This window comes from Kogia breviceps, chromosome 8, assembly GCF_026419965.1.
Source record: "Kogia breviceps isolate mKogBre1 chromosome 8, mKogBre1 haplotype 1, whole genome shotgun sequence".
Classification (NCBI taxonomy): domain Eukaryota; kingdom Metazoa; phylum Chordata; class Mammalia; order Artiodactyla; family Physeteridae; genus Kogia; species Kogia breviceps.
In genome coordinates this window covers 17,838,161-17,861,201 of record NC_081317.1, presented here as the reverse complement: position 1 = coordinate 17,861,201, position 23,041 = coordinate 17,838,161, and the positions used below count along the sequence as shown (strand labels likewise).

The 23,041-nt window shown below is 41.2% G+C and overlaps 1 protein-coding gene across 2 annotated transcripts in view; it reads left to right on the top strand.

Moving 5' to 3' along the window:
• Positions 1–23,041, top strand: part of PAPPA (pappalysin 1) — a 255,679-nt gene that overhangs the window by 91,950 nt on the left and 140,688 nt on the right. For both annotated transcript variants that reach the window (XM_059071226.2, XM_067040877.1), the window contains exon 8: positions 20,034–20,162. In XM_059071226.2, the coding sequence (XP_058927209.1) occupies positions 20,034–20,162 (129 nt within the window). The remainder of the gene's footprint in view (positions 1–20,033; positions 20,163–23,041) is intronic.

Here is a 23,041-nt window from a genome sequence, read left to right as displayed (position 1 = left end):
GGTCAGACTCAAAAAGGTAAAGTCATTCATTTAAGGTCCCACAGTTAACAGATGCTCGAGTCAAGGTTTACATCTCCTTGCCTGACCCCAAAGGGCATGCCCGGCAACCTGTAGAGCATAATCATTGCTATGACAGGAAAAGGACAAGGTGGAATCTTGATGGATGGAGAAAGTCGATGTTAAAACTAGCTTTTCTTGTTTCCAAGAAGCAACAGAATAAACACACAGAAGAGAACTTCTTTTTTTTTTTTTTCATTTAGGTTCTGAACATTTAAGTAGATGAGGAGGAAGAGGTTCAGCACAGTGTGGGCCTGGTCAGACCAGCATGGTTTCCGGGAACCTGTGGTTGAAATGCCCGCTCCAGGCTGGACCCCTTTCCGAGCAGGGCCTTTCCCCACACCTGTCCAACATGGCCTTGCCTGCGTTCTGCTGTCCACCAGGACAGATGAGCAGCATCGGGAGGGATAGCTGTTTCTCCAAGTCCAGAACAAATACTCCTGTTCCTAGCCCAGGCTAGCAGTGTACATAGTCAGCACAATCTTCCTCTATTTTTGGAAGCCAGGCATCATCCACCTACAACTCCCTGTCAGCAGTCTTAGGCCAAGTACCTCTCAGGATGAAATACAGGTTCTGGGAACATTAGGGTAAACAAAAGGGTTTAGCAAAATCCACAGATCTCTGGGGTCACCAGTAGCCGTAGAAGTGCTGACTGTCTCCAGGTACCTTCACGATTTTGAAAGTGTGAAGGGCCCCTGGTTGGTGCTAACACTACTGAGATCACTTATGTAAATTTCTGTGGATCAGTCAGATGCATTACTGGACCATTATAGTGTCTCTTCTACAGATATTAATTAAGACTCACAGGGCTTCCCTGGTGGCGCAGTGGTTGAGAGTCCGACTGCTAACGCAGGGGACACGGTTCGAGCCCTGGTCTGGGAAGATCCCATATGCCGCGGAGCGGCTGGGCCCGTGAGCCACAACTACTGAGCCTGCGCGTCTGGAGCCTGTGCCCCGCAACAAGAGAGGCCGCGATAGTGAGAGGCCCGCGCAGCGCGATGAAGAGTGGCCCCCACTTGCCACAACTAGAGAAAGCCCCCGCACAGAAACGAAGACCCAATACAGCAGAAGTAAATTAATTAATTAATAAACTCCTACCCCCAACATGTTCTTTAAAAAAAAAAAAGACTCACAGAAGTTAAGTGATGGACCCAAGCCTCTGTTGATAAAGTTATTCATTCATTTGTTCAATCTTTGAAGAATAAGTATCTTCTGCATGTCAGTCTCCATGCTGGCAGTGTAATTGTGAAGCTTACAACTGGATAGGAGGGCTGGCCTGAATAACAGCCCCAATAAAAATATAATCACAACCTTAAGATTTATTATTATGTGAGCTTATAACAGAGCATAATTCCCTTTCAAATTAAGGGGGCATATACAGAAGACGAGACTGGAGTTGTAAGCAGGGGCCATACTGTGAAGGGAGTTTCTGTTACGGAGTTTGGATTTGTTCATTGGGAAGTAGAAGACTAAGCCAATCAGATCTGTGTTTCTATGAAATTGCTCTTGGTGTTCTGTAAAGAGAGGATTGAGGAAGAGTGAGAAAGTCCATTTAGAGCTTATAGCTCAAGTGCAAGCCAGAGATTATGATTATCTGTCCGCAGCAGAAGTGGATGAATTGGAGGAATGTTTTAAAAGTAGAACAGGGCTTCCCTGGTGACGTAGTGGTTGAGAATCTGCCCGCCAATGCAGGGGACACGGGTTCGAGCCCTGGTCTGGGAAGATCCCACATGCCGCGGAGCAACTGGGCCCGTGAGCCACAACTACTGAGCCTGCGTGTCTGGAGCCTGTGCTCCACAACAAGAGAGAACACGACAGTGAGAGGTCCGCGCACAGCGATGAAGAGTGGCCCCCGCTGGCCGCAACTAGAGAAAGCCCTCGCGCAGAAACGAAGACCCAACACAGCCAACAATAAAAATAAATAAATAAGTTTAAAAGTAGAACCAACAGGACTTGGAGATGTATTGGATGCAAGGGTTCTGAGAAGGAGCTGTCCAGTGACTCCCAGGTTTCTGGTTTGAGTATCTGGAAGGAGGGAAATGTTATTTCCTGAAATGGAGGAATAGATTTTAATTTAGTGTTTTGTTAGTGGGTGGGGTAGATCAAGAGCTCCTTTGGAAAACAATGAGTTAGTGAAGTCGGGTTGCAGTGGGTGTCCTGAAGTCACCTGCTTCTTTTGTCCTTTTGCCTTTCTCTCTGTGGGTAGGTAGGATGGACTGGGCTTGGTTGTATGGGCGCCGATTCCTGATTTTTCAGAAAACAAGTAAATGAATAGGAACAAGAAGGAAAATAACAGCCGTCAGAGTAATTACAGATGTGGGAATAATGGAGGGATTTATCTCACGCTGGGCATTGGCGAGAGGAGTGGACAAAATCCATTCAGTCTGTGCTCAGAGGTGATGAGAATCCTCTGGACAGCACATAGCGGGTTTATGTTGTATCTGGTAAAGCAGGAACCTCGGACATTACTTAGGAGATGCTGAATTTGGGGTCAGGAGATCTGATTCCCAGGCCAGCACACAACTGTCTTGCTGCACGACCCTGAGCAGATTCCTTCAATGCTCTGAGCCTCAGCTCCTATCCCTGGAAAAAAGTGGGTGATGATTCCTATCCATACAGTCTCACAAAGGGTGTCCTGAAAACCTAATGAGCTAATGGACTTGCAAGAACATGATGCAGTGTGGGGGAACTATAAAGATTTAAATGTTCATGTTTCTTCCTATTGTTTGGTTTTCATTAGGCTTGTTCTTGGCCAGGCCGGAGAGTATGTGCGAAAGACAAACACACAGACATGCACAGACACACTCATGAAACAGTTTCCCGTTCAACTCTATGCAGAGTTCAGTGCTGGATTAGAAGACAGTAAAGACCATTGCACTTTAATCTCTGTAGCTGAGCTAAAGAAAAAGAGAGAAAACCCATCAAAGTGCTGGCCCTGGAATCAGGAGACGTGGCTTCAAGTACCGATCTCCTGAGATTTTGCTATGTTACTGGCTCATGATTCCCCATCTGTGGGCCCAAGTCCCCCTTCTATAAAATGAAGGGCTAGGTAAATGACTCTGAAAGTCATTTCCAGCTCTGACATTCTATTCAGACCCTCCTGGAGTTCTTACCTGCCCCGAGTATGTCTAATTCAGTAAGAGTAAGAGGGACCAGGCTACATGTCCCATGCGAGCTCAGAGACTGGCCATCTGTAAAGAAAGCCTTCCAGGTGCGCTGGGGCCCTCAGAGCTCCTTCTTGACCTACTTTCTCTCTCTCTTAGGGCTTACCGATTGTTTCCATTTGGGACAATTTCAGAATGTACTGGTGTATTTTTCCTGTTCAGCGGCATTTTGACTTGACAGTGAGATACCAGAGATGGGAACTAGGTGACACTTGCCATATTATCTTCAGCTTCTTTGCAAGGACAGGCGTGATGTAGAGGGTCCATAAACAGGTCCAAAAAGGCACGGATGAATGAATGAGTAAACGCTTTGGCAGGTCAATAAGTGGTCAGAAATTTGTGGTAATACAGATGATAGCTGGTATATTGGAGGTCTTCCTTTAAACATCTAAAATGGATTAGTTACCAGAGGGGCAAAAGGGTCAAAGAAGATCCTATAGCATGGTCTCTTCTCCTCTTGGGGTCACAGTCCCCCTGAAGGGAATGGATGGGGCCAGACAATGTCAGTCAGTCTACCATTCAGAGGCATTTATTTAGTACTGTCCTTGTAATGGGCCCCGTGCTGGGCAGTGGAGAGAAATAAACGGGGCAATGAAGAACAGTCCCAGCCCTCTGGGAGCTTCATCTAATTCATATGAGAAGGGGACACCTAAGTGGTAACAAAAGTGAGAAAGGTGTTATGATAAGAGAAGCACGAGGGCCAGGAAATCCTCACTCAGCTCAAAGGTCAGTGAGATCCTCCTGGGAAAGGCGGCATCTACACTAAGGCCAGACCATTTAGCCAGGGAAGAGAGGGGGGGACTGTTTGCTCCTGGTGGCTGAGGGGGTCAATTTTGAGGAGGCGAGTTTGAGCAAAGAGGCCAGAGGAATTGAGAGGAGGCCAGCGACGTTGGTTCTAGGGTGCCAGGCTGAAGGGTCTGGGCTTCATCCTGAGGGTGGTGAGGAGCTGTTAGGGGTAGGAGAGGACCCTGCTCAGGTTTGGTTTTAGGGCAGCTCTTTGGCTGTGTGGCTATCTGGGCAGACGTAGGGATAGAGGCACACACTGTAAATGATGAGGGAGGTAAGACAATATCGCCAGCACTGAAGTCGAAGATGGCCCTGGTCTAGGGTAGTGCGGGTGGGAATGGAGAGAGAACTGTATGGGGCTGAGCGGTATTGATGGAATGGCTGTACCCATGACTGTTCAGAGGGAGGAGGGAAGTGAGCGGGTCCTAGAAGCGCCCATGTCGTTGGCGTCACTGAAACGCACAATGTGGAGATAGAGAGATGTTTGGTTTGGGACGAGAGGAGGAGTAGTTCAAAGCTGTCCTCCCATTATCAGCAGACAGCTACAGTTTGCTTTGAGCCATAACATTTCTGTGTACAGATTCAGGAGCAGGTGAGGTGAGCTTGTGCATGTGCACGTGTGTGTGTGTGTGTGTGTGTGTGTGTGTGTGTGTGTTTTGGGGGGTGGGCAGACAAGACCTGTGAGACCACCTGTTTTCATCATGCATTGATTCTCAAAGTGTTGTCCAGTGTTCTCAAAAGTCCCCTGTTGGGGTCGTGGGGTTAATCTCCCGCCACACTAATACCTATAACGTTACAAGCCATGGGCTTTGTTTTCTACCCAGGATTAATCATTCACTCATGGGCTTTAATACAAGCCAGACACCACCTCACTGTGCCTCATGCAAAGCCGTGCCAGTGCCCCCTTGCATTTTTTTTTTTTTTTTTTTTTTTTTTTTTTTTTTTTGCGGTACGCGGGCCCCTCACTGTTGTGGCCTCTCCCGTTGCGGAGCACAGGCTCTGGACGCGCAGGCTCAGCGGCCATGGCTCACGGGCCCAGCCGCTCCACGGCACGTGGGATCCTCCCGGACGGGGGCACGAACCCGCGTCCCCTGCATCGGCAGGCGGACTCTCAACCACTGCGCCACCAGGGAAGCCCCCCCCCCCTTGCATTTTAATGCTGCTTTCACGTTCTTGTTGTCAGAGTGGGAAGTAGGTTTTTTGCCTCAGCTTCAATATCCTATAAACTGAAACGTTTGAATTCTTCCATCCAAGGCTGTTAGTCACAAAATGCCAGGAAAGCTGGACTCTGCCATTAATTTTCTGCATGACTTGGGGCAGCTTTTTCCCTCCTTCTCTGGGCTCTAGCATCCATCCCCCAATGAGACCCTGAGCAACCAATATCCAAAGCCTGATTTCTACATCTTTGTGTTTCCTTCTTGAGCTAAGCCCCTTGTATACAAACTCAGTCCCCAAAAGCTTTCAGCAGAGAGAATTCTGAGGTGCTCACGCCTCCTCCTGTCTAGGAATTAGACTCCAAACCTCTCAGACCTGGAAGGAATCCTGACACGCTACAAATGAGAGCATTGAGCCCAGAGAGGGGAGGCTGCTTCCTCAGCCACACAGCCCTTTGATGCCAGAAGAGGGAATTGAACCTAGGGCTCCTGATTCCCGATGCGGAGTGCTGGCGTCTGGCCCAGACCTTGGGATTCAGCTTTGAGCTCAGCTCTCTCTGATCATGAAGGAGTCTCCGTTGGCTGCTCAGAGTGAAATCATAGCGCGCTGACATTGGTGACGTCATGGCAGCTGGTGCCGGTGAGGGGGGTGGTATAGGAAATGAGAGAACGCATTTGGCCAAACTCCGGGTCCACGTGACCCTCCAAGAGCCCTCATTTCAAAACAAACTCAATCTTTTAAGTTCAAGTTCTCCCCTCTCGTCAGAAACGTGACTTCCTGCTTCTAAGAAGCCAGGCTTACAAAAGGGCTCAGAAGACTTCGCGGACATCAAATAGCTCTTACCAAATAGCGTTTTGATGAGTTAAGTGTAAATGAATCAGAAACATAAGGATTACATTTTCCCCAAGCGCACATGGGTTTCAAAATTCGAGGGGAAGTGTAGTTTGCTAACTGCACGCCGACTTTCACCGAATCCAAAGCATTCATGGGGAGGGTGGGGCTGGGGGGGGGCGAAGAAAGAGATGCCCAGCCCCCAAATGGTTTTCGATGTGATGCCAAATTCGAAAGTGCTGTTGGGCTCACCCTCTGCCAGTAATAAAATCGCTGGCCACCCAGAGAGGCCACAGGAAGGAGAAGGGAGGCTGCTTTCCCCACTGGCCCCTGGTCCTCAACAACTGTGTTCAGTTAGTGCCGTTCAATCAGCAGCTGTCACTGGGTCCCTCTGTTGACTCCTGGCCCCCGTGTGGCCTCCATTTTCACACTGTGCTGCATGCCTTGTTTACCTCCGACTATATCTGGTGTTTTGGCTCCCAGGGGTCTTGGCGACCGGTCAGTTTGTCACAAGCCCCTGCTCTGCAATCAAGAGGCCTGTCCATCACCAGCGGGGGTGTTTGGGGAAGCTGTCACACACCACCTTTGGTTGCATTCAGGAAAAACAAGAGTCCCTTGTAGTTCTTTTCCTCTCTCCTTTCTTTAATGCTATACAGGTGTGGCGTGTCCCCCAAAATGGTAAATGTCTTCCCTTCAAATCTCAGCCTGACACAAACAACCAGTTAACTCTCAGGACTGCTGTGACCTTATCCCAGGATTTGAAACTCTGAATCTTTTATAATTTCCACATTGTCCCCCCATCCTTTCTCTTGTATTTTATTTCACTGCACCAAGAAAGTACAAAATCATTTCAGTTGGTGGTAAAAGATGATTAAAACAAAATAACAAAGGCCTTGGCTGCAAACTGTTAGTTTTTATTAAATGTGCTACTGAGTTTTAAATTGGTACCAGGGCAAATCTTTGTACAATTATATCCAAGGCTGCTGGAATTAATCAGTTGCATGTATACATTTGCTCCTTCCTGAGCCTTATCCAGAGTGAGGGCAGCACTGTTAGTCTGAAAAGAATGAGCTGCGTGTTACCTGTGTGAGAGGGGTGGACCCTGGTCCCTTTGGGAGGGATACACATGCCTGGTGGATTCTCAGATCCCTGCCTTCTCATTCTTCATTCATTTAATCCAGACCATGGGTTGGCGCTCACAGTGGTCACCAGGAATAACAGTGGATGGATATTGTAAGCCCAAAGTCCATTTTCCCAAACAAAGATTCTTTTCTTGGCAGTGGAATCTCACCATTCTGAGATTAAGATCTTATTAAAGCAAAGCTTTAATTTCCACATGAATGGAAAGGGCCCGCAGTCTGCAAGTCTACTGAGTGCCTGTCGGTCGGTCCGTCCGTCCGTAGGTGGCAGTGGAGGGAACCCAGCCTGTCTAAAGACCTGGGTGCCGGTTCAGTGTCTCGACTACCGCTAACACATCTAAGTTCTGACTTCTACAGCTGGAGGTGTGGGACTTGGGAAATCATTACATCCAGTCCCCTGCTTTTACAACAGTGGGTTTCCATCCCTCAATGACTCAAGCCCTAATATCTCGCCTCAGAACCTTCTACCATCTCATCTACCTTACACTCTCAACTGACCATTCTAGTAAAACTTTAGCGCTCCCTTTGGCTTACCCTGCAGGCCAGTCTTAACGCACTGTTCTTTATCTCAGAAGGTTAACCTGTGTCCTGTTCTGTGCTGTTCGTACTGCTGAGAATACCGTGCTTATCATTTATGTCTTGACATTTTCCCCACGTGCACTGTCTCAGACTATTAATTCCTTCAACGGATATTGTTGCAAACCTAGTCTGTGCCAAGCGCTGTGCTAGGTACAGAGATGTAGCAATGAAAGGCTAATGTTTTTTTTCTGTCCTTAGAGCGCTTAATGTACACCATGGAAGACAGGCATCTGATTACAACAAAGGGTGTGAGTTTTATAATAAAGTATGGGGGGAAATGGACACTTGTAGAGGGAATCAAGCTGACCTAGGTGTCAGGACTCTCCCTTTCTTATCCTTCTAACCACTGTGGGGCCCTCCTCTCTGTTGGTACTCTTCAAGCTCTGCCTTGAATTATAGTCAAACTGTACTTGGCTTATCCTCTCTTTTGCCCATTGAACCATTGGAGATCAGTGATGGTGGTATCTTCTTCACCTCCGGAGTGACTCCTGCCAGGAGCTCCAGACATGCTTTTTATTTGAATTGCACAAGGAAAGCAAGGTCCAGAGAGGAGAACTAGTTCATCGAAAATCACAGCCTAAGTTAATGGAATAACCACAGTCATTTTTCCTGACGTGGTCCAGGTGACATCCACAGAGATGTCAAAGTGCCTTTCATGATGTCCCTTCCCAAGGGCGGAGGATAGTCTCTACTTCAAATCATCAGCAACAGCCCTCTTCCAATAAAACATAAGACCAAAGTACCTCTCAACCTAGAACAAAAGTAAAGTGTTCCCTTAAGAATGCAGGGTGATACCCAAACAAAATTGGAATTAAGGAGTATATTGTCATCACATGTAGGAAAAAACAGTGTGTGTAACCTTAATGTATGAATGTTAAGAGAAATTCTTTGGAGAAGACTACACACAGCTTCAGTCATTCAGTGAGGAAGGATATTTTGTTGTAAGTTTTAGTTCTTTTTAATCAAAATAGAATATGACAACGTCTAGCGTAGTGCCAAAACTTGGTAGGAGCTCAGTTTATTCCTGCATCAGTCCATCCCATGGGCAGATATTTGGTCTTTCTACTTTTCCCCCAAACCAGTTATCTATACTGCTACCCACATGGTCTTCCACAGAACTAATATTATTAACGCCCTTTGACTCAAAAGACATTTCTGTCCTCCTCGTGGCTTGGCTTCTCCTTACCCGTCCTGTCAAGCCAGTATACCTTCTTTGAGAAGTTCAGACTCCTCCTCAGCCTGTGTCTGATATTACTTGCGCCCCCTTCAGATCCCTACACTTTTTTTTTTTTTTTTTTTTTTTTCCGGTACGCGGGCCTTTCACTGCTGTGGCCTCTCCCGCTGCGGAGCACAGGCTCCAGACGCGCAGGCTCAGTGGCCATGGCTCACGGGCCCAGCCACTCCGCGGTACGTGGGATCTTCCCAGACCGGGGCACGAACCCGTGTCCCCTGCATGGGCAGGCGGACTCTCAACCACTGCGCCACCAGGGAAGCCCAAAGCCATTCATTTTAATGTCTTTTCTTCCCCAAAAGCCTATGAGCATTCTAAAGGCAGGACTATATTTTAGTGATCTTTGAATCCAAGAAACCTAGGAGAAGCTGGGACAGCCCAGTGAATGCTAATTGGATGAATGAGTGGATGAACAAATGAAATGATATAAATATATTTATCCAGAATTTGAAAAAGTAGTCAAAGCCATGAAAGTAATTAGCTAGCATAAAGCTAACTAGCTGGGTTTACTTCTCCTATGTTCCTTTTTTCATGAACACTAGAAATGAAGTAGTATTGACATATTTGTGATCTTATATTCATAGAAAATTGTATGTGTCTGTGTATGCTTATACATAAAAAGATACATGAAGGGTTGCTGACCAGAATAGCTGCCTCAAGGTGATGGAATTTGATATAATTTTACTTTATTTTAATTATTTTACATAGTGCTTTAATCTGTTAAAGCAAGTATAGGTAACCTTTATGGATAGAAAAAAGAAATAAAGCAGTTGGGATAATATACTATCCCTTCTCAATTGAAAAAATAAAATCGGCTCTCACCTAGCAATGTGTTAGTGCTTAAGCTATTTTGCTCTATAATTCTACATTAGAAATAAACTCTACTTTAGTCTGAGTTTCAGCTTCCTAAAAGACTTTAGGACTATAAGGGGAGCTTGCCTTATCTTCAGGTAGTTGCAGTGTTCTGTACTTGATTGGATATTAATGCAATGCTCACTAGCATGTACTTACCCAAGGAGTCATCTCAATATCATGGAAAGGTCAAGAGTTCTAGAGTCAAACAGCATGATTTAAATTCTGCTTTATAATTATTATCTCCCTGACCTCGGGCAGATCACTGAACTACACTGAACCTCAACTTCACAGTGCACATGATTTCTACCTTACAGGTATATTTTAGAAATTGTATGTGGAAATATGGTGGACTAACAAACTACAACTATTTCCAGTACGAACCTCTATTCCAGATAAAATACAACTGATATAACTAGCATCCTTTAAAATGCATGACTGAGATCAGAGAAGTCAAAAAATGTGTTGCTAAAGGCAAAAAAAAAAAAGAAAAAAAAAAGGAACTGAGAACTAGACAGGTAAGCCCTGAATCTACTTTTATTGATGTAGTTTGGATAAGGGAGAGCCATCAGTTTTGGCAACTGAGTGGATTGAATATGCCTGCTTATTCTAGGAGTGGAGATCTGGCCCTGAAACTCTGCAGGGTGGGGACTTATAACGAAAGGTTTCAAAATAAGGTTAGGACCTCTGAAAGTCTACGTGCTTAGTGAGAGAGTATACTAGGGAAAACATACCTATGTCTGTGTTCTATACCTCAGAAAGATTTGAGGTTTGAGTTTACACTGCTTAGTATGGTCTGGGAATGCCTCAACTGAAAAACTAACTGGAAAAAAAAAAAAAAGAAGAAATCATTCTAGACAAGTAGTGTTCCAAGGGTACCTAGAAGTTATCCTCTGAGGGAGGATATAGACTTGACCTTGGGGACACATGATTGTCACAGATTAAAACCCAATGAACATGAGTTGACATGTCAAAATTTAAAAATCACAAAAATATAAGAGTAAGGGTCAGAAATCAATATCAGAGTTTTTATTACATTTTGATTTTGATAATAAGTATGCATATTTGTATTTTAGTATAACCAAAAAAATATAATTAGAAAAATTAGATGGATGGACTAAGAAGGGCTAAAGAGTAGAAATAGAGAAATCCAATACACCCAAATGAAAGCGAGAAAGGGGGAAAATAAATAAGCAGAGAAAAATAATGATAAATGGAAAGCACAAAGAAGATGGGAGAAATAAATCTAATATACTAGTCATTACACTAATCAGATTCAAGTTGACTATGAAAATGAAGACTCTCAGGTTGGATTTAACTAAAGCTAAGTTCACTGAAAGATAAAAGGTAAAGGAATGCAAAATATTTGCCAGGCAAATACTAACCAAAATGTTACATTAATATTATTATCAGGCAAAGGAAACATTAAGACAAAAAAAAAATTCTAAGATAAAGAGTTTACCATATAAAGATAAAAGGAAGTTATATAATGATTTTGAGCTTGGATATACCAAATAACATGGCCTGAAAATATATAAATCAAACATGACTCTTACCTAAAAAAAGTGATAAACCCATAATATTATGATATTTTAACATACCTTTCTCCATAATTAATAGAACAAGCAAACTGAAATAATGATATAGATGATTTTGAACAACACAAAAAATATGTCATCTGATAAAAATATATAGAACCCTGCTACTGAATTAAATATAAATATTTTCTTCTAAGATATGTAGAACATATTTTTTTTAATTTACCATGTCCCAGGCCAAAAAATGGATCTCAGCAAATATCAAAGAATCAGTATCTCATAGAACAGTATTTCTGTCCACAACACAGCACATAAATATATAAACAAGTAAACAAGTGGACAAGTAAATAAAGGAAGAAGATAAACATTTTTGGTCAATTAAATGTATGACCAAAAAGCAAAAATCTTACACAAGTTAATAGCAGACAGAATTTATCAATGTATTAAAACCCCCACACTCAAACGAACACACACATTGTGTCAAAGCTGGATTTTCCTAGAATAAGATGAGACTTTAAAGTTAGATGGTCTATGAATGTAATTCACAATACCAGCATATGTAATGATGTTTTAAAATAAAATTGTCTTACTAGATGCAGAATTTTAAAACTCTTAATAAAATCAGGTCCCTTCACGATAGAAAACAAAACAAAACTAGTAATGCCATTGGTTCTACCTAAACCAGCTTGGTGAGAAATACCAACAAAATTTCTGAGGATTGAAAAGGGAGAAACTTGGGACTTTCCTGGTGCCTCAGTGGTTAAGAATCTACCTGCCAATGCAGGGGAAAACAGGTTTGATCCTTGGTCCAGGATGATCCCACATGCTGTGGAGCAGCTAAGCCCGTGAGCCACAGCTACTGAGCCTGCACTCTATAGCCCACGAGCCACAACTACTGAGCCCACATGCCACAACTACTGAAGCCTGTGCTCCACAGCAAGAGAAGCCACCACAGTGAGAAGCCTGTGCACCGCAAGGGAGAGTAGCCCCCGCTCACCACAACTAGAGAAAGCCCGCAGGCAGCAACGAAGACCCATCGTGACCATAAATAAATAAATAGATAGATAGATAGATAGGTAAATAAATAAAACATTATCCTCATCTGTAAGAGACTACAAAGAAAAATTAATAAGAATCAAATTACTGGAATGAATAAAACAGTATGAGAACATATGAACAGAATATCAATTTATAAATTATTTTTTGTCAGCTATAAGACATGAAGATACAAATATAGATATACATGCACATGTGTGCATACATGTGTGTGGATGGATAGATAGATTAAAGCTATCATTTACTGTAGTACTAACATCTATAAAATGCTTAGAGTTAGGAATAACTCTAATAACTCTAATAACTCCCTAGTAAAAAATCATCACAATTTTTATGAAGAAAGCTTTAAAACTTTACTGAAATCATAAAAGAAGACCTAAATAAATAAAGAGCTAAACTGTGTGTATAAATGGGGGGTACAATGTCATAAAGAAGTCTTTTATCCTCAAATGCATGGATAAACTCAATGAAATTGGAATTAAAATCCCAACAGGCATTTCAAAAAATGAAACTAAAATTTCACATGAGAGAGCAAAAAGGGTCTTTTGATGGAGAAAACCAAAGTATAGAATGGACTTGTAGCATAAATTGACTTGTTTAAAACTATGGAAATTAAGACAGACTGCTATTGATAAGATAATAGAAAAAAAATACACTAATGAAACAAGATAACCCAGAAAAAAAAAAAACGTATCTAAGTTCTGAATGATATATGTCAAAGGTAGCATCACAATTCAGTAGTGAAAGGATTAACTTTCACATAAATAATGTCAGACAAATGATTCATGCCTATTTGGGGGGAAAACAATCCTTACTACACATCATTTTAAAAACTACTTGTAGTTGATTGAAGCCATATATGTAAAAATAAAAACTTAAAGCTATTGAAAGGAAATAGGGGAGACTATTTTAATACTTCGGAGTAAAGAAACATTTATTCAACAAGCCATGAAAAGGACAAATCAAGAAGGAAATGATTAAAACATTTCACTCAACAAAACAACCTAAACAGAATGAAAAAACAAAACAAAACTAGGAGTCACAGACTTAGAAACGGTATTTGCTGAACTTTTAATGACAAAGGATTAGTATCCAGTAACTGTAAATGCATGACATATCAGTAAAGAAAAAGAACCCAATTTAAAATAGGCCAAAGTGATGAACAAGTAATCAGCATGGTAGAAACATATGTGGTCAGCAAACACATGAAATGATACTCAGGCTTGTTGGTAATCAGGGAAACACAAAGTAAAATAGTAATTAAATACCATTTAATACCCATCAGATTGGCCAAAAATCAAATGTTTGGTGGAATCAAGTGCAGCCAGGGACCTGGAGCAGTAGGAAATCTGCTGGTAGGTGTGTTAATTGGTACAATGATTTTGGATAATAATTTGGCAATATCTAATAAAGCTGACGATGCAATTATCTTCAACCTAGCGGTACCACTTTAGATATATTTCCTTCAGAAACTCTTGCTTTATGTGCAAAGGAACATGAACACGAATGTTTAAGGCAACATTTTTGGAAATAACAAAAAAGATTACATAATAATGATACTACTAATAAGAGAGATATAACCTAGGTGCCTATCAGGAAAGAATGGTCAGATGTAGTATGTTATGTTCATACAGTAAAAGACTTATGTCAGTGAAAATAATGAGCTATATCCACGTGCAGATCTGTTGATCATCTACATGATCAACATGTATGATCTCAAAAGCAATGCTTGGTAAAAAAAAAAAAAAAAAGAGCCAGATGCATAATAATAAATGTAGTATTAAAACATCTAGGAAGCTCAAAACATGCAAAACAATACGTACGTTCAAGAAGTATAAAAACATTCATGGGAGAGAGGGAAGTGGGATACAGGAAGAGTACACGGGTAGGTTGAAAACGATTATATAAAACAGTATATTTTATTTCTTTTACACGAAAAATAAAAGATATGGGAGAAAATATAGCAAAAGGTTATAATTTGACAAAGCTGGGGAGTAAGTGTACTGACATTTGTTATAGTATTGTTCTTTGTACTCTTCTATGCGATTAATATATTTTCTATTTAAAACAATTGTAATGGTATGTATAAAGTCCCTTGGCACATCATCTCAGGCTCAAAAAGTGATCGTTTCCTTCTCTTCCCATTCTTGGCTGGAAGATGGTAGACAAAGTGCCCAAGCATTACCTTCTCACCCTTAGTCCAAGGCAGCCCTGGAATACTTGGGCTCTTCCTAAGCCAGAGGCATCCTAGGTGGTCCCCGTACCATGTCTCCCAGCTCAGTCAATCTAGGTGGTAGAACTTGAACTACACCCATTCTCAGTGCAGGATTTTTAACTGCTGAGGCAGCTTCTAGCTTGTAGAAAATCTCATGGCAGAAAGATGCAGTACATTCCTCATTAAATTAGAGCTGCTCGTCACATTCCTCCCAGATTCCCATTTTGTAGATGAAGAAATGGATGCTCAGAGAGAGAAAATGGCTTGCCCATGGTTAGTGAGTCCAGTGGTGGTGTTTAAAAGGATGTCTCCCCTGACTTCTAGAACTTTCCAACTGGTCTTTGTATGGATACTCTACTTGATTCCAAAACTAGGTCTTTTAACTTCTATTCTGCTGTATTTTCCAGTTTATAACAGCTGTGGCTTCCATCTCTAGATAGCACTGTCTTGGGATGGAATTAGACTTGGCTCAAGTCCCTGCCCTCTGACAAAAGCAGTGTGACTATAGGCAGGTAGCTTAACCTTCCTAAGGGTTAGTTTCCTTATCTGAAAACTTTTCATAGTAATTATTCAAGGGACTGTTGTTTTGATTAAATGATAGAATTCATATGAAGGCATAGTGCCTGGCATATGATAAATAGGAAACAAATGGAAACTACAATTGCTACAATTATTGCAGAAGGTGGAATATCAAAAAAGTATAACACAGTTTAGTTACACAGACTATTTGGAGATAGAGTGTGATAAATGAATGCTATAATATGGAAACAATAGGAGGTCAATAAGGAGTAATCAAGAGGCTCAGAGAGAGTTTCCTAGAAGAAGCAAAATGGAATATTTCCATTGTGCAATGAGGTTCTCCCTCCCTCTTTCTCCTACTGTACTTTCATAGCTCTCATTTTATCTTCACATTGGTATGGGAGAAGTATCATATATCTTAATTAAAAGATAGAAAAACAGGCCGAAAGAAGTAAAGTGACTTGCCTGTAGATTTCAGAGGGGTTTTTAATTGACCTATCATGATATTAATTACACACCATAATTTTAAGAAATAGATGTTTTTGCCAAAAGCTGTCATGAGGTACTTAGGCTCCTTAATAACATACATATTCTTAAGATAATGATTTTATAATATGTAACTAAATTTTCTATAATGTTGTGCTCCAAATTTGATACACATTTTACCATCAATACGTTTTCTGAGGAGAAATACTGAAAAAAATCATACCACTTAGGAATGTCAGTATTTTTGTTTCTAATTGCCAGAAATGCAAACCTAAGGCAGATATGTCACTTGAGACATTTGTGAAACAATGATGGTTAAACATTAAAAACATTTTTAAAAAGTCATACCAAGGCTGCAAAAAAAAACCCTTCAAAATAATCTCATCACATTTAAATACTGTCATTTAAATTTACTAGCTAAAACCATGAAATTAATCTGAGATGCAGTGTGAAGAATTAATGATTAAATACTAGTGGAGGTTAGCTTTTTAAATAAAGATAAAATAAAATGGCCCTCAGAATTCTATGAGAGAAATCAGAAGTGATGGAATTAATCATGTTTCAGATGAAGTGGTAAAATTTTAGTTCCGAACAAAGAATAAATAGGAAGTTTCAGCTTGGTAGCATTCTCCCATCACTGCACTAAATGGGGAGATATTGAGCTGGAGAGTAGCTTTGGATCTAAGAATATTCTGATGGTGTTGGAACGACGAAAAGGGAGATGCTAGAGGCAGGAGGGCAAGCCAGAGGCTGCTTCAGCCATCAAGTTTGGGATGTAGGCGGCAGCAGGGGTGCAGAGGGAATGACATGGAAGCTCTTGGGTGGGGGAAATTGACAAGGCTTAGGGTCTGCCTGGATGTGGGAGGCTCAGGAGGGGAAGGAGTTCAAGTGACAGCCTAAGACTTTCCAGATGGTTTTTAGAGCAGCTGAAAGGAACAACTTGACATAAATGTCCTACTTTTAGACCAACCATGAAATAGGTCCTAACCTCCAGCAAAGCCTTCAGAAGCCACTACCCTGTCCTTCTGAAAGAACTCTCTTCTACCTTAGGCTCTTGAGAAAAGAGCCCTAGTTTAGCATTCATGGTAACTTTAACTTGGAGAACATGTAGTTTTATCAGAAGAATTCTTCAGTGGAAAAAGATAATCTTTTTAATAGCATTTGTGTCCTGTTCTTTCTTCCCTAGCTTTTTATGAAGGGAATGACTTGGGCTTCTGTTTTCCTGTCTGAAAACTTGTGATAACAACCCCTGCTTCAAAGAGCCACTCTCAGGCTTCTGTGAGATCATGGTGCATATGCCACGCACACACAGTTTGTAAGGAGGGTTAGTAAGGTTTCTCTACCAATCAGATATGTTCTGTATGATGCTGGTGGGTAACAAGGACAGTAGTGGAAGTTATTGGGGGACAGATTTTGCCCCAGGGTAAAGGCAAACTTTCTGGGATCCAGAAATTGCAGAAGTTGAGAATAGCCACCTAGAGAGAGAGAGCAAGCTGCAGGCAATGAGAGTGTTCTAGCCAAACGATATGGTAGAAAAGAGACTTTCCATCAAGCTATGGCACACATGATAGATGGTGGCCTCATTCATCTTCATGGGTTTACCAAACCAAGTTTATATACAGTTATCTGTCACTTCTTCCCTTCTAGGAAAGAGAGCATAGCATAATTCCAGTGAGTGAGAATGTTGATAATTCAGGAATAATTGTAATGGGTTAACATTTGTTAACTATCTATCACTGGCTGGGCACATAGGTGCTTTGTATATGTTCTTACATTCAATCTGTGGGAAAATGCTGTGAAACTAGGTTTATGACTAATTTGAAATAGGCTCCTGCCTATGACTTCTCAGCTGGCAAATGATGAAGCCAGGATGGAAACACATGTTTGCTTGCCTCACAGTGGTGTTTATTGAGAAGGAGGAGGAGGGGAAGAGGGAAGGAGAGAGGGCAGGGTATGGGGAGGAGGAGAGCATTCACAAATATTAGCAGAGCATCTAAATATTATCATCCATAAATCATTTGGACACACACCACAAATGAAAAACACAACGTAGAGAAGTAATTTTCACACTCTCACGCTCTTCCACAGAAGTGCTCCGTCTGCTTCAGACAGTGACCTTATGCCCCCAGTGGCCTGGGAGGTCGCCCGAAGAAACGTCGTTATTTTATTCCCTAACACGGCCATGACTGTTTAATATAAAATGTACCTCCGTATTTTAGAGAAAATTAATGTACAGTAGAATGCATATCATCTTTATCTTGTACCTTGATGTTTCCCCTGGGAAAATCACTCTTCCCCCTGCCACAATATTCCAGCTTTAGAAGCATTATCTGAAAATGTATACATTCATTAGTCTAGAGGTGGTTAAAATATCCAGTGAACTTTTTTAAAGGCCTATAATTATATCAACAAATTAGCATTTCAGAGGTTTACAAGGCACCAGTTATTCATACCTTCATACATACAGTATCTCAAGATTTTTATGCATTTCACCACTTAGTTTTCATTGACAGAGCACTGCTGGAATCCCCAGGGACTTCTGGTCTACCCTCAATAGTCTTGTCTGCTCCAGCACTGCTAAAACAAACTCTCCTTTGGGTAATAAGCCCAACATTCTCAGGAAGGCTGCGTTCCTCACCAGCCTCCTTCAGTGCTCATAAAACTCCAGCTCATCATTGTGTTGAGAGTCAAGAGACGTTGTCTGACTGTTGTCACTGCACCTGCTATCTTATTGGACTTATCCAGACAGCCCTAGCCCTCAGAGCAGCTGAAACAACAGATGGGCAGGAGAACTTGAGATGTTTTTGACACTGTCCTTTTGTTTATGGAATCCCCCCCTCACCCCAACTCTGGAATCTGATAGGAATTCTCTTCATGACCATTTTGTGTTTTTTCCCATGACACATTTTTATTATTAAAAAGTAAATAATTGGTGCAGAGGGAGATGAAAGAGAATAACATTTCCTTTTGAAAATGGTCAAAAAGGAAATGAGGATGGTGATTTGGTCATGTGGATAAATATATCTTTGCCTTGGAAGATAATTGGCAGTAGCCAGATTCCTTTGATGGCAGGGGAATTCAAACAGGGAGATGAGAGGGGATAAGAAGGGGAGGGAGGTAATCTGGTGTAAGGTTGGGTGTGTGGAAGGTAGAACAGGCATTGCTCTAGAAAGTCTTGAGAGCAAAGGAGAGATGCAATCTAGGCAAATTGGAAAGCTAGCAGGAACCAATGCCTGGCATTGCGGTTCCAGGACAAGATGCCCCTTTGTAAGGAGTGAGATTGTTAAAACAAACTTGAACTAGGGATTAGGGAGGCAGACTGCAGGATATAATTTAATGTCATATGGTTGTAAGCATTTTGCTTAATCTCTGTATGCCTCAGATCCATCATCTGGAAAATAAACATGAAACTACTAGTACACATGTAGTATTGTTTTGGTTCTCAAATGAGAAAACACATGGAAAGTGCTTAGCCCCGGTCCTGACATTCAATTAATAGACGCTGCTATTATTATTATTTTAGTCAAGAGTGAGAAGCACAGGGAGGAGCAAGTGGCAGGGAGATGGGGAATCACTGGATGTGAAACGTAAGGAAAGGACTTGCTTGTTTGTAATGGGGTTTCTGCTCAGACCTTAAAAAGAGGGCAATAGATCAGACAGTGTCCACAGAATCTCGCATGGTGCTTTCCCACCTCTGTGCCTTTGCTTCTCCCATTTATTGTTTCCTGGATGGCATTCTCCAAAACACCTTCATTATGGGCCACATACCATACAATTCTTATCCACCAGGGTTATTGTAAGGGTTAAATTAAAGATAAAAAGTACCTAGTAATAGTCATGGTACTATGTCATTTTAGTGACATTTAGATGCTACATTTTAGTGTAGTCCATCATGCATGGGAGAGTGCCTTAATCACAGTAGACATTAAAAATTATTGGATAACTAACTTATATGTGGAATCTAAAATACGACATAAATGAACATATCTATGAAACAGGAACAGACTCACAGACATAGAGAACAGCTTTGTGGTTGCCAAGGGGGAGGGGGGTGGGGGAGGGAAAGATTGGGAGTTTGGGATTAGCAGATGCAAACTAGTATACTTAGGATGGATAAACAACAAGGTCCTACTGTATAGCACAGGGAACTCTATTCAATCTCCTGTGATAAACCATAATGGAAAAGAATATGAAAAAGAATATATATATATGCATAACTGAGTCACTTTGCTGTCCAGCAGGAATTAACACAACATTGTAAATCAACTATACTTCAGTAAAATTTTTTAAAAAACTATTGGTTAATTAAATGTGCATGTGATATCAAAAACAAGCAAGACTGGTAGACATGTACTCAAGGGGATCCATTTTGTCTGTCCCCAGCCTTGCATCTGTATAGTTAATAGTCTTCTTTATGTTTTCCAGGGATCTAAATCTTGGCAGTGTGTACCAGTACTGGGTCATCACTATTTCAGGAAACGAAGAGAGTGAGCCATCACCTGCTGCCACTTACATCCATGGAAGTGGGTACTGCGGTGATGGCATCATCCAGAAGTAAGTAGGCCTAACTAAAGAGAGGAGTGGGAGCGATGTTAAGTAGGCCAAGAGATGGTCAGGCTGCCAAATAGAAGAGCTTATGGGATACTCTTCAGGGCTGAGCTGTGAGTTATGAGGGATCCTCAGCCGTCTGCCAGGTTGTCTGCAAGCAGTTCGCTGGCCTCAGAGAAAAAGCAATGATTCTTTTTTGAACGAACACATTTCTCAAGCATGTAATACAATATAAGATTTCCATAGAACTACCATTATGCACGTACTACCAGTATGCTCTTGCTCCTAGTTGTTTTACGTGTACTACAGGGATTCTATTAGTTTTTTCCACCCCAGGCTACATACGCTTAACAGGACACAGTGCACCTAGGTTAAAACACTTTTTACATTCTTTGCTAGTTACCATTTACATTTCTTAAAACTGCATGTTTATTTATTATTTCTGTTGTATCGTGTTATATCAACAAATTACAAACTGGGTCAGAGCCTTATAAAAACAGCAAAATATTTCAACTGTCTATAATGTTGAAACCGTAATAGTAAACAGTACTCCAGAGTGAATATTGAATGCGATCATAAGTTCAGGGAGGCAAGTGTAAAGATTCCACACGAGCAGCCAAAAAAGGAAAAGTGTGATTAGAAGATATAAAGCTGTGTGTCTAAAAAATAGATTTTATTGGATCATCAGTCCATCCATCCCCTGTCCACAGGGCAAGATGTTATGCAACTGAGAAATAGCTGCAAGAAGCCATCAAGACTTTTGCATTGTTGGAAAAAAAAAAAAGTAAATCTTTGAGGTTTTTTTCCTCCAGAATAAGCACAAAAGTATTTTCGGTCACTAAATTGAATGGTTTTCTCCCTAGAGATGAAAAAGAGACCAAGAATCATGCACAATTAAGTTCCTTATTGCTAAAATTGTGTTCTTTATTGTGAATATAGTTACGAGTCACACTATTGCTAAGGGACTTTTAAAACTATTGGCAGATTTAATGATAAACGTTACGTATGGAGATGACACAACAAGCTATTGGCAAAATTCCTTCATTAAATGGCACTGCTGGGTGTCACATAATATCTGTGCAACATGGAATTGCAGTGACTATTTCTGTAGGGGGAGGGGCACTCCAAAGAGAATTTGTTTCACAGTTGGATGAAACCACTGATGTACAGAACATGAATCGGCTCATAGGTATAGTTCATATATGAAAGAGAAGGGCTCGATGACTATTTCTTTTGGTTTATCATTGACACTAGTGCTTGAGGTCAAGAGCAATTTAATTTGGTGCTGATGATTTGGTAGTGTGTAATATACACTGGAAACCTGCTATGGAATGAAAGGACCAGATAGGGACACAGCAAGGATGACACAGTGATGCAAGGAAAGAGTTTGTACAAGAAAACCCATCTGCACAGACATCTGTTACTGGCCAGCAGTTTGCTTTCTGATCATGACTCAGCATTGAAGGGAAAAGTAGATGTCAAGAATATGATCAGATGCGGGCCAGTGAGTTACAACTGCCCAACTTACTGTGCAAAAAGATAACAGTATGTGTAAGATTCTGCACCCCCATACACACCGAAGTATGCCAGCTATTACAAGAAAGGTACTAAGTCAAGTTTCTGAAATAACGAATGACTTTTTTTTAATGTTGACATTGATAAAGGCCAGTAATGATTACTTGCACAATTTCAAGTGGCTTGCTGAAGTGATGTATCTCAGGGATATATATTCATGTCTTAAATGTCCTGCATCTAAAATTTCAAAGCTGAATTATCTAGATTTCCATACGGAGGAGATCGCGTAAGGATTTTTTAAGGGTTGAATTATGATGCAAACCACCTGATTGCCAAGAATTTGACTCCTCAAGCATAGAAGATAAAACTTGTCAGAGAATGAAATTGATGGCATGCTGTCATGTGTACTTAAGATCCTCCTCCAAATGCAACAACCAAACATGAAGATATGGTTTCTGGTGCTTAATGTAACAAAAGTGGGCAAAGGGGAGATAGTCACTGTTTTCTCCCACATTAAGACATCGACTTCTAGCTTTTGATGCAGCTGTTGTGTGATGGAACCCTGAGCAACCGAGCAAGACAATCTCCAGGGCAAGTGCGCTATCATTTGTGAGTCCAAGATTGAGCTACATATCCAGAATATCCAGGAAACAGTCATGGTCATTGCTGACAACCCATAATTGTGATTTGGGATTTTCTGATTTAGCACGAGGAATAAAATAAGAAACTCACTAGATGTAGGAACTGATCTATAGATCAGTAGTTGAACCATAGTTCAGTCTATCCATTTTGGAATCAGATATAGGTGCACTGGTAAAACACTGCAAACAATATTATTCTTCTCACTGATCTAAAACCACTAATACTACTACTAGTAGTAGTAGTAGTAATTTAAATAGTATTCTTAACAAAGATTTTTAGTTTTTTTTTTTACCTAGAATTAATATCCTGCATAGACATCAAATACGTGTTGAATTACCTGCGGGTACCAAATAGTTGTTGACATACTTTGTAGAAAACTGAACGCAGCTTACGGATGATTCCCTAAGCAAAAAAAAAAAAAAGAAAAAAAAAAAACCAAAACAAAATAAACTTTGAAGGAAAGAAAGGATGCCGTCTTCGCTAATTGGATTTTTCATGGGATGATACATGCTTATTTACTGTACATATGCAAAGGAATTTACAAGTAAATACAGATAGCCTCAACACTCAGTGAGGGCCCTGAGGAATGAAAGCACTGGATGAGTCTTATAATGATAATTATAAATATTTATTGAGACTCTACTAGGCAGGAGGCACTGTGCTACATCATGATCTCCTTGGGTCCTTCCAACAACCACGTGGGATAGGTCTTATTACCGTACTTTACG